General features: G+C 40.4%; 1 protein-coding gene across 11 annotated transcripts in view; it reads right to left on the bottom strand.

Moving 5' to 3' along the window:
- Positions 1-12,761, bottom strand: part of PHF20L1 (PHD finger protein 20 like 1) — an 81,160-nt gene that overhangs the window by 9,030 nt on the left and 59,369 nt on the right. For 10 of the 11 annotated variants that reach the window (XM_014519156.2, XM_014519159.2, XM_014519161.2 and 7 more), the window contains 5 exons: positions 12,374-12,538; positions 11,660-11,841; positions 8,368-8,467; positions 3,517-3,712; positions 2,044-2,413 (listed from right to left, as the gene is read on the bottom strand). In XM_014519156.2, the coding sequence (XP_014374642.1) occupies positions 2,044-2,413; positions 3,517-3,712; positions 8,368-8,467; positions 11,660-11,841; positions 12,374-12,538 (1,013 nt within the window). The remainder of the gene's footprint in view (positions 1-2,043; positions 2,414-3,516; positions 3,713-8,367; positions 8,468-11,659; positions 11,842-12,373; positions 12,539-12,761) is intronic. The other variant, XM_025202087.1, reaches the window with a different exon arrangement.

Raw genomic sequence — 12,761 nt, 5'->3', positions numbered from 1 at the left:
TGGCCTGAAATATCACTGTTAGTTTTAATGAAGGATGATTTCCTCTTCTCTGCTTGATTTTCGTAAGCCTTACATAGAAAATAAAATGGTAAGTTTGGTTTTTCTCTCCTTCTGCTGGAGGTTCTGTAGGTTATGCCTTGTAAGATGCATGTTACTAGCACACATACCTTAACTAAAAGAGTCAGAGGCATAGTGATTAATTGCTGACGTTCAACAGATTTAAAAATAAACTAAAGCTTAACTTTAACTAAAAATTCTTCCCTCTATCAAACAACTTTCTTTGTTTCTTCAACTCCTGGCATTATTTCTTTGGGTCTCTTGTTTTTCATTTGTATAGGCCTTTATAAACCAAAAAAAGGAAAACCTACTGTTTTCCTCTACTTTCAGGACCCAATGGCACACTCCTGAAAACATCAGTTTCTAACTTTATAAATTACACACTGCCATAGGTAAATAGGCAAACTAAATGTCTGTCTGTCTTGAGAGCCTTACAAGCTATCAAGGCTAGAGAGTGCAAAAGGGAATATAAAATAAAGTGAAAGTCATTGTTTTTTTTTTATAAGTATATGTCATATTAGACCCATTTTTGTATTGTTTTTATAATTTATCCTTTATAATATGTCACAAGAGCACAGGTCAGCCTTTGAAAGGTAGTTGCAAAAGATGGACTTTGAGGGAAACCATGCCACAGGAGAAGGGAGGGTATTCAAGGGACAAGACATCAAAAATTGCATTAATACTTGATAAAGAAAATTGCAAAAAAGTGGTATGAAAATGCAGAGGCTAAGGTACAAGTTAAGATGTTAAAATGAGACCAGATCCCAAAATAGAGGAAGGGGCAAGCTTAGCTAAAACTCCAAAAGGCAAGAACGCCACATTTAAGGAGATGCACAGGATCTCCACCTTAAATAACAAGATCTGAGCGTGGTTTGGAGAGGAATATCAACAGGAATCTAAACAACCAGACAACAGGGGATTGCAGCAGTCTAGAAGTAAGATTGCTAGGTCACAGGCAAGGATTTCTCAAGCAGTGAAAAGGGACACCTTTAAAAAAGGCAGCTGATCTTGAGTTAGTTCAAACAGTTAAAAAACAGCATCTTTAAGCAACTACAAAGCTGATCTGAAATGAAACTCAGGCTAAATGGAGAGTGGCTCACATAGGAAAAAAGGCACAGAGTACAATGAGGCTAGACAGAAAGCTGCAATACGAGTACAGAGGAAGGTCTAGGCTGACATTTGCCAATGAACTGTTTTATAGAGGGCTAAAGGAGTATAACAGAAAGGAAGGATCTACTCGACTCAGCAGGTCCCTCCCTCCACCTCTAATAAATAAATATGACAAAGTCAGTAAAGTCAGTTGGATTTGCCCAAGATACCTTAATTCTGCCCCAAAGCCCAGATAGATTTTTTTTCATGATTCAGAAACGCAATTTTTGCTACTTATACAGACGCATGCACTTCAAACTGCTGCATGAGAAACTGCTGCGGTCATTCCATATTAATTTCATTATTTAAGAAGACAGTTACAGCATAATGCTGCCAGTCAACCACGTGTTTCTACAGTGCAAGTTTCTCTCCTTCCCTTGAAGCGCTATAAAGAGTTTTTGTTCCTTTTTGATCAGGAAATCTCTAGCTATTTGTGAGAGCTTGAAAAAATACCATTCTAAATTCCCTTATGTATTAACAAGCTACTTGAAAATATATCGCTATGGACAGCAAAGGTAACTTTTATATTTAAACATTAATATATTTATAGTTCTTGTTTTAAGTATTTAAATTCACCACAGCTGGCATTACAACCTAAACCTCTGCCTACTTTGTCACAGAAGATTTTAATACATCCAACTTCATTTAAATGGGTGGTTCTGATTTCTTTTGGCTACTTATAGGATATACACAAGCAGAAAATTCAGAAATGGGCATTTCTTACAATTTTGAATTTTATTTAAGAGAGAGATTTGAGTTTTATTAAGAGATTATTTAAGAGTGCATAAGAGGTGATGCACTAACTAAGAATCTTCAGAAATGAATAATGAGTTTTACCTGATCACTCATGCCATCTTCTTTAAAAGAATATTGTAAATAGGTTTTATTCTCTGAACGGAATTCCTGATCTTCCTCAAAACTACTCGTATCCTCATCATCTGAGCTCACAGGGTCAGTAACTGCTTTGCAGTCTTGACCAAAATTCTGTGGTTTTTGGTAACTGTGCTCACTTGTAATATATGTTTCTTCCATCTTCTGGGGTAAACTAGGGGGCTCTTTATGGTTTTGACTCTGACACGTCCTTTCAGGTGGATTAACAGTATCTGGCAAAGTCACTATTTTTTTCTCCACTCCGAGGGATATCTGCTCTTGCTCTTTTCTCATCCCTGAACAAGCCCAGAGATGAAGGTCAGGGTGATGTTTATTTCTGGAAAGAGGGGAAGAAAGAAGTTAGGATTCAACAATAGCTCATACCACTGAACTCCATTTAAATTCTCATTTCTGTTTCATTACAATTAAAGAAACAATAGAAAAACATTTGTCTTTTAGTGAACACTGATGCCAAATGTTTCATGCAGCGTTCTCACAGGCTTCTTATTTCATGGAAAATCCAGCACAACTCCATCATCTTTAATAAGACTTTTAAGATGCAACAAAAACACCAATGATCCCAAAAAAATCTGATCCTGTTGGTGCCGGGCCCACAGCTCTCACTGAAGTTGAGGATATGGCCTTATCTTGCAAATTGCACACTGAAAATATAATTAGGAAATGTGATCAAAAAGAAGGTTAGCCAGTCAGGCCACTGAAAAGACTAAATGCATTTGCAATATAATACTCACAATAGATTACTGAGAGCCACGAAGACTACTGTTTAAAAGTAAAGGATAGAGGAGTTAGGGTCTGCTCCATATGTACTAGAGTATACAGCAAGTACCACAACTCTACAATGCACTGTGGCACGTATCATAACCAATCTGTGACTCGGTCCTCCTTCTGTAAATTTGGAATAATAATTTGCAGCCTCACAGTGCATTAAATTATAATGGTTTGTTAGTGCTTTGCAACCCCAGGTGGAAAAGATTGCAAAATGGCAAAATTTAGAACTACTGAAGCTTGCTTTTAAACTGGATTTAGCAGGTACCAACATGGAAGCTTCTCATCCAAAAAGTCTGTAACCTCTTCATAATATTTTTCCTTTGCGTGAATATTGATCAACACCAATCAATAGCAGGAACACAAACACATTTTAGTGCTTAGCGGAAGAAAGAGTTTAGTTAATTCCTACTTACCAACAGTTTTTGTACAGCTTAGTCAAAAAAGACAAGCAATCAATTTTTCTGCATTGAGATGTTCAAGAGAAACCTGGCATCTGCCCTGTAATGCTGTGCTACATCATTATCAAGAGCACACTGATTAAATTTGTGTTGACTGCCAGGTCTAGAATATAACCTACATTTAAAATGTCTGGCAGAACTCGTGTCCACCTCTCGGAGGGTACAAAGATGGAGAATACGAGACCACACTTACTTGAGTATCCCAATCTGCAGCTGCAAGCCATGTAATATTTCAGTTACTCCATACACATCAGCCAACAGGTGATGCGTTGACACAATCTTTTTGGCATTTAGGTGAGAGTAGTTTTCTTTCAAAAAAGATAATCCACACATATGCCCATTGTTTAACCAGTCCTTATCATAAAGGTATTTGGCACTCCATCTCTGACCTATGAGGGAAGCAAGCAGAAGGCATTTTTTTTAAGTGACTGCAACTTTCAAAGGTGCTATGCTGAACATTTTGTCACTGCTGAGTGCTTTAAAATTCAGTTACAGTGAGGTCCAAATCAATTCATTTCATTCTGTAAGATAACTAAGATATTTTACTTTATAAAATAAAAGGCAAAGATCAACAAATACCAGTAGGAACACATTTTTCCCAGAACCATCACTCTCCCTCTTGGACCTTACAATCCTCCTGCTCAATAGAAGTCTACAAAACACCTCTAGAAGACAGGCCTGGGAACAGTAATTAATAATTACTGGACAGTAAAAAATCTGGTCTTAATGTAATCTACTAGTTACCTCAGGAGTCTGCACACAAATGCACAGAGCCTGAGAAACAAGCAGGAAGAACTGGAAGTCCTTGCGGTCACAGAGCTATGATATAACTGGAATAACAGAGCCTTGGTGGGAGCTCGCATGACTACAGCACTATCATGGATGGGTATAAGCTGTTCAGGAAGGACGGCAGGGGAAAAGAAAAGGAGTGTGCTTTATGTGAAAGACTTGTGTGACGGCTCAGAGCTCCACTATGAAACTGGAGTATGAAACTCCAGTATGAAACTGGAGATAGGCCTGTTGAGTCTCTGGATTAGGGTCAATGGGGAGAGCAACAAGGGTGTTGTTCTGGTGGGTGTATGTTACAGACCACCAGACCAGGGCAACGAGGTGGATGAGGCTTTCAGCAAACAGTGAGCAAAAGTTTCCTGATCACAGGCCTTGATTTTCATGGGGGACTTCAATCATCCTGGCATCTGCTGGGGGGACAATACAGCAATGCGCAGGCAATCCAAGAAGTTTTAGGAGAGTGTCGGGGACAGCTCCTGGTGCTGGGGTGGAGAGGCCAACTAGGGGCCATGCTCTTCTTGACTTGCTGCTCACAAATAGAAGAACTGGTGGGAAATGTAGTAGTAGATGGCAACCTGGGCAACAGTGACCATGAGATGATTGAGTTCAGGATCCTGAAGAAAGGTAGGAAAGAGAAGAGCAAAGTAAGGACCACAGATTTCAGAAAAGCAGACTATGATTCACTCAGGGAACTGATGGACAGGATTCCCTGGGAGGCCAGTCTGAGGATGAAAGGAGTCCAGGAGAGCTAGTAAGGTTTCTTTGAAATACTACTGAGGGCACAAAAATGAACCATCCCTATGTGCAGGAAGACTAGCAAGTATAGCACAAAACCAGCTGGGAACTCTTCAGTGAGCTACAACAGAAAATAAGAAGCTAACAAGAAGTGGAAACTTGGACAAACGACTAGGGAGGTATATAAGAGTACCGCTCAGGCATGCAGAGAGGAAGTCAGGAAGGCCAAAGTGCAACTGAAATTGCAGCTAGCAAGGCACGTGAAGGGTATTAACAAAGGTTTCTACAAGCCTGTCAGCAAAAAGACGAAGATTAAGGAAAGTGTGGGTCTCCTGCTGAGAGCAAGGGCAGTTCTCATGCTACTGCACCTGGCAGCACAGTTTGGGAAGGAGGTAAGCAGCCAACAGTGGTGAAAGAACAGCTTACAGACTGTTTAGAAATCCTGGATGTGTACAAGTTTATGGAGCCAGACATGATGCACCCAAGGGTGATGAGAAAGTTGGCCACTATGACTGCGGAGCCGGTGGCCATTATTTTTGAAAACTTGTGACAATTCAGAGAGGTCCCAGATGACTGGAAAAGGGCAAATATACTGCCCATCTTTAAGAAAGGGAAGATGAAAGATCCAGGGAACTACAGACATGTCAGCCTCACCTGAGGCCCAGGAAAATCATGGAGTAGGTTCTCAAGCAATTCATTTCTAAGCATATGGAGGAGGAGAAAGTGATCAGGAACAGTCAACATGGATTTAATAAGGACAAATCATACTTGACCAACCCGACTTCCTTCTAGGATGAGATTACTGGCTCTGTGGATGTGGGAAGAGCAGTGAATGTGTTACACCTTGACTTTAGCAAGAGTTTTGATAGTCTCCCACAACATGCTTGCAAGCAAGCTACAGAAGTACATCTGGAATAAATGAACTGTAAGGTGGATAGAAAACTGGCTGGAGCATCAGGCTCAGATGGTAGTATTCAATGGCTCGATATCTAGCTGGCAGCTGGTATCAATCTGAGTGTCTCAGAGGTTGGTCCTAAGACCGGTTTTGTTCAATACCTTCATCAATGACCTGGAAGATGAGATGGAGTGCACCCTCAGTATATCTGCAGCTGACACTAAGCTGGGTGCAGTTGTAGATATGCTGGAGGGTACGGCTAGGATTCAGAGAGACTTTGAGAAGTTGGAGGATTGGACCAAAGGAAATCTCATGAGGACAACTGCAAAATCCTGCACGTAGGATGGAACAATCCCATACACAGGTTGGGGACCAGCTGGCTGGGTAGCAGCTCTGCAGAAAAGGACCTGGGAATTACAGTGGACAAGAAGCTGAATATGAGCCAACAGTGTGCCCTTGTTGCTACGAAAGCAAACAGCATACTGGGCTGCATTAGTAGGAGCATTACCAGCAGACTGAAGGAAGTGGTTCTTCTCCTCTATACAGCACTGGTGAGAGCATATCTGGAGTACTGTGACGAGTTTTGGGTCCCCCACTATAGAAAGGATGTAGGCAGATTGGAAAGAGTCCAGCAGAGGGCAAAGAAAATGATTAGGGGGTTGAGGCACATGACTTCTGAGGAGAGGCTAGGGGAACTGGGTTTATTTCATGTGGAGAGGAGAAGACGGAGTGGGGATTTAATAGCATCCTTCAACTCCCTGAAGGGGGTTCCAAAGAGGATGGAGCTGAACTGTTCTCAGTGGTGGCAGATGACAGAACAAGGAGCAATGGGCTCAAGTTGCAGCAAGGGAAGTTTAGGTTAGATATTAAGAAAAAACCTTTTCTCACACAGAGGGTAGCAAAGCACTGGCACAGGTTACCCAGCGGGACTGTGGAATCTCCATCCTTGAAGGTTTTTAAGGCCTGGCTAGACTAAGTTTTGGTTGGGATGGTATCATTGGAGATACTCCTGCTTTGAAAAGAGGGTTGGACTAAATGAACTCCTGAGGTTGCTTTCCAACCCTAATTTTCTATGATTCTATCAGATCAGCTTTGCTCTGTGGCTGTAGGGGACAGAACTAGGAACAAGGAGCTCAAGTTGCAGCAGGGCAAATTTAGATTGGAGAGTAGGAGGAACTTTCTGACTCCGACGGTGGTCAAGCATTGGAACATACTACCTAGAGAGACTGTTTCATCTCCACCCTTGGAAACTTTCAAATGCAGGTTAGACAGACATTTCGCTGGGATGGTTTAGTCTGGAATGATCCTGCTTTGAGAAGGGTTGGATTAGATGACCTCATGATACCCTCTTTCCTCAGGATAGCCCATATCCTAGTGGTCTGCTCATGAAACCGGGACACCTAAGTTCAAAGTCTCTGCTCCAAACTGTCAGTTCAGTGACTTGAACCTGAGTTTCCCACATCCCATGCGAGTGGCCTAGCCACTGGACTTGGAGCTATTCTTGGTTAACTGTTTCTTTTGGGCTTTGATCGAAAATTGCACCCTGTTTCTAAGAAGCCTTCCCAGAACTAGTTTCATTGAAACCCATTCGATTCTGTGGCAAGTACAGAAAAATGCCAATGTGCCAAGCCCAGGAACACATTTCATTAAATTCCCAGCTAGCTCTATTCCTTGTTTTTTGTAAACTGGGTCACTTATTGACACATTACAGATTTAGTTACTTAACTCCATAAATCAAATCTGTAAATGTTGTCCTAGTTTCACTATTCTCTTTAAAAGGATGAACTGGTTAGATATATCTCCAATATCAATCTTTAGAAGATTTAGAAGAGTTCTTTCCAAACACACACACTTCTATTTCAAAAGAAAAACAGTAAATAACAGTACCATGGGGTTACTTTTATTACCTACTGATTTCCAGATCACGTGTGCTCCAATTCTAATTCCAAGCTCAACAGACCCAGCCCAGAATCTAAAATTTAAGGTATGTTATTTCTGGTGCATACAAAAACACTTAGAAGTCTAATTCTAAAGGGTAAATTGTGCCCTATGTTACACAGTGCATCTAGAGGTTGTAGCAAAGCAAAATATTTAACCCATTATAATTTACTTACCTCAATTTTGTTGATGCACAACTAAGAACAGAATCCAAATCACTTGCCTATAGTGTTGTACCTTCAAAACTGCTAACATGGCTTGCAAGATCCCATTTTATCAAGTAATTAAGCAGGCATAACTCCATATAGATGTAGGAAAGTGAACTGCAAGGTGATATTGTTTACATACAATAGTCATTTTTCAGACTAGAATGTCACTTGTTGGGAACTAATTTTCTAATAAAAAAATATATACCTCTTGAAAAAAAAAATGTAAAGAGCCACAAATTAACAATTTGAAGAAATTTAAAAAAAAATATATCAATATTAGGAACCTAAAAGTTACCATTCAGAACCACATCTAGGAAGGAGACAAAAGAACTCAACCAGAAAAAACATAACGCATGTCTCAAAACAGATTAAATACTACTGAAAATTTGGGTCTGATTATGGGACTGTATGCCTTTGCTAAAATCAATAGTAAAGATAAAGTATTAACAATTTTTGTATGAAAGCGATGTATTCATACCTGGTGGGTTTCTGCAGATGTAACAGATGTACTGCTCTGGAATGCTGTCTTCGAACAGTCCCATACAGACACTGTGTTGCCAGCACAAGCATTCTTCACACTATCATCCAAAACCAAGATAATTCATAATATATCAATCAGTTCTATTTCTTGGTTCCATAAAATGCAAGGAATAGCACCTTTTCTTTAACAACTGTCTTAAATTAGGGCAGTGTTTCCTGAACTGTGGGCCACTGATCACACTGGGCCCCCATGCGCCGTTATAAAAGTTTTCCATTAAATATTGGAGGACATGAGTTTGTGGTAGAAAGAGGTCAGGTGGTCCAAAAAACCTTTGGATCCATGAGATAGGGTATCATATTCATGCAACTTAAATATGATGTAGCAACATCAACCCCAAAATAGCTAATCTTTAGTTTTGAAAGCGACTGCCCTGTCCTAAATTCGTCTGGTGAACAAAGCTGAGGATTTAGAAATTTAAGAATTTAAATGCCCAGCAATTTAATGGATAAATATTTAGCATTTAAGCCTAACAACAATGGTATTGGAACATGGTACAGGAGAAAGATCAAGTAAGGTATGGCAACATAAGAATGAAAAGAAGAATACATACTTTTTAAAAGCACCTCTACTATGCTCTAGAAGGACTTAGTTTTAATACTAAGCCATAGTAAGGCTAAATGAAAAAGAAAATAAAGCAAGAAAGTATTGAAATAAAGGTGACATGAAGAGAGGAAAAGCAAGATGAAAGGGATATAACAGCTTAAGAACAGGACACTGGTTAAGCTGCACTGCGAGAAGGTACAAGAAGGAGATATGGAATTTGGAAAATCATAACAAATAAAATATGATGTAATAATGGTGCTGGGTTTCTGGTTGTAGCCGCATCGGTCTAAGGACATAGGCAGGCACGGTTCTTTGGGTAGATGTGATATCTTTTATTAGGCCAACTGAATAGTTACAAAAAAGTTCTTAGCAAGCTTTCGGGCCCAGTCACGCTTCATCAGGCAGAGGGAGACACTGCTGCTCTGAGACTCCAAGGAATGAGAGAACCTAAAAGTGTGGCAGGATGTCAGTGAAAATGTGAACAGGCAGAGATAAGAGGCAGTCTGTGAAAAAGAGAATAGTTGGGAGATCAGGAAGTCAGGAATGGGAGAAGCTAAAAGTGTGACAGGATGTCTTCCCCCCCCTCTCCTGCCTTACCTTTTGTTTTCCTAATTCTACCCTTTGATATTTTTACTGAGATCCTCCAACTATTCCCTTTTACACAGACTGCCTCTTTTTCACCTTGTATTTTATCTCTGTTGTCTCCGACTCCCTCCCCCTCCTTCCTCCTCCCTTCCCTGCTTTTCTTTTTGTCTTGCTTATCTCTACCCATTTACATTTTCAGTAACATCCTGCCATACTTGTAGCTTTTCTCCTTGGAGCCTCAGACCAGCAGAGACTCCCTATGCCTGATGAAGGGTGACTGCACCCAAAAGCTTGCTAAGAACTTCTTTCCAATTACTCAGTTGGTCTAATAAAAGATACCACATCTACCCAAAGAGCTTTGCCTGCCGATGTAATAATGGGGTACTTCTCAAAAGAAGAGAACTGTGTAATCAAATGGGTTGATTCAGTATTTAATGGTAAAACAGGATAGCTGATAGTATGGAGGCATTCAGCTCAAGGATGATCATTCAAATCCATCCCAAAATTCAGTCATAATTGCAAATTGCTGAGATCCATAGCAACTTTATAAACTTCCGAACTGATCAGCTCAAGCTTGTACACCTTCGTAACAGCCCGACACTCTCCTTGTTGTCTCCATAGCTACACCTGCTGTATTAACTATTTTTGTTCAGACACCTAGTGGCATAGCAACATAGCTAGGTGTCTGGAGCACAGGGCCAGCAGTGACTTCCAGTTGCTGCCAGGCTGCCAGCAGACACACACAGCTACCAGAAACATCCATTTTTTTCATCCCCTGTCCTTCTCTCTCCCAGGCTGGCACCTGGGTGCAGTTGTTCCAGTCATCCACTCTAGTTACACCACTACTGACACCCATTTTTTACTATGTAATACATCTAAAATGCTAGTCAAAAACCAATCTCCCTCTTCGGTCTCTAATATCAGCTCTTCTTTCAGGGTCTTTTAATGGCTCGCCATCCCTTTTAATATTATAATTCAGTCTTCTTATTCTCCCAAAGCCCTACATTACTTAGCTCTTGCCTACTTCTCCAGCTTGGTCTCTTCTTGCACCCCCCTGTCTCACACCGCCAATCCAACAATGCCAGCTTGGGCACCAGGTTTGAGTCCTTCTCAATGAGTGGTTTGCAATGCTGCCCCCCTTTATGCCTGAAATACTCTACTAGAATTTATTACCAAACCACCAACCCCTTGCCTCATTCAGAACAACCAAATGAAGTTAGCTGTACTCAACAGACTGTTAACTTCACAAAGATGTTAGGTTTGTGATCTTTATTTGTGTAATAATCCCCCTCTCAGTTCTTCTTCACTGTTTACATCTCACCTAAATACTGGATAAGTGCACTAGGTCAGCAACTTTAATTAATTATCTGTGGTGAAGTGCTTAACATAGTTTCTAGAGTACTGTAAATAAAATAATCATTAGTAGAAGCCATCTGTTATTTGTCCAATGGATTATCAACTGCAATTTTTGACACTGTGGTATGCACAGGATTCGCTACAATCTGCAAAAAATTGTTCAGAAAATGGCAGTTCCTCTTATGTTTCCATTTGCCACACCATAGCAAGAGTTAAAAATGCACATTCCCTAAGAATAATTGCAACTGTTTAGGCTACCCATGGGAAGTAATATGCTGGAGAAACAGTGCCTGTAAGAGAAGTCTCTCCCTAAAGATATGAGCTACACTATGAAAGTCTGAGAACATGGCCCTTCATGAAACAAGTCCTGTTTTCCAGAGGCTGTATGCTCACATTGGGAATACTTGACCTGAATTGAGAGAAAAACCATTCCATAACCTAGAAATGGTCCTCTGGATCAGAGCGGAGGTAGACTAAATTCAGCTCGAGTAAGCACAGCAGTCTCTACAACTGCCTCTGCTGTTGTCACTCTTAGAAGCGGAAAGAACGGAACAGGTATAAAAACTGTGCTGACGTCAACCCAGAGAGGTAGTTCTGCACAGAAAGGACAGGATATGCAGGAAGCTTTCACTGCTAACATCCGTTTCTCACCTTTTCTTTAGATAGAGAATGTCAGTCTCCAACAATGTCAGAAGAGCACTTAAGCTCAAAATTTACAGAAAGGCATGCAGAAAAAGTCTTTTACCTGAATCATAAAGCCATTCTCCTCATCCATTTCACAGATGCATCTAACTATTTCATTGAGGGCATCATCTTCATCCTGAGACTCTTCAAAATTGGTTGAATCAAAGTCCTGATTGTATTCATCGCCACTCAGTAACAAGCTCTCTGTGGATGAGTCATCCAAGAACTCCACATCCGAGAGGTCTAGAAAAAACAGATGTATATGAAATGGTATGTATACAAAGATGAAAATATTTTATAAACATACTACTGGGAAGATTACATTTTTAGGTGACCTGAGCTGAATATATAGCAATGAAAGGCAGCCACTTCAGAGGTGAAGAGACAGTATCCAACCAGAGCTCACCTCAACACAGAACAGCATAGGGAAGGTGTGCATATGTTTAATTTGGCATGTAGGCATTTGTGTTATTTTAGAGAAGGCAACTATAAAAAGTTATCCAGTAACTGGAATTCACTGAGATGAGCTTTTCAGTCATACACTTTCACAAGTCAAGAGGCTCAGGCTGTGCTCATCCATGTATGAGAAGAATATGTTTGTGGATAACTACTTGAAGGAGAAACTCAGTTTCATATTTTGATACCACAAGTAGAATTGTCTGGCTTGAATTTCTCTTGCTATTCATCAATTTTCTATTTATTGGGGGGGGGGGGGGGGGGGGGTTTAAGAAATGTGTTTTTAAACCAAGAATTTCATCCAGTTCAGCAAACCTACTTTCTCCACTGAGGTCGACAGACAGAATAGCCCTTGGATACTGGTATGCAATGTTCTTCTCTGTAAACATGCTGCGCAAAGTCAGAGAACTCCCAGAGGAGCGGGTGAGCGGGGAGGAGCACCTTTCCAAAAACTCAATAGAACTATCTTCGTAATCCGAGTAATCTGCAAAATTAAAGGCCAACAATAGTTATTAAAGTAGTCAGGAAAAAAGTTTATTTGCGAGGGTCACAAAGGCTGATAATGAACCTTTAGCAAAATTATAACATTGTATGTAAAAATAAAGAAGGTGGGTTTGCCTCGCATATTAAGCAGATTTGTAGCATATAAACCTGACACTGCCCGAGTTTCTTCCACCTATGTTTACTGAGTAAAATGTTAAAAACAC

Source organism: Alligator sinensis, unplaced genomic scaffold (genome assembly GCF_000455745.1).
Source record: "Alligator sinensis unplaced genomic scaffold, ASM45574v1 scaffold651_1, whole genome shotgun sequence".
Lineage (NCBI taxonomy): Eukaryota > Metazoa > Chordata > Crocodylia > Alligatoridae > Alligator > Alligator sinensis.
This window is presented reverse-complemented; position numbering and strand designations above follow the sequence as displayed.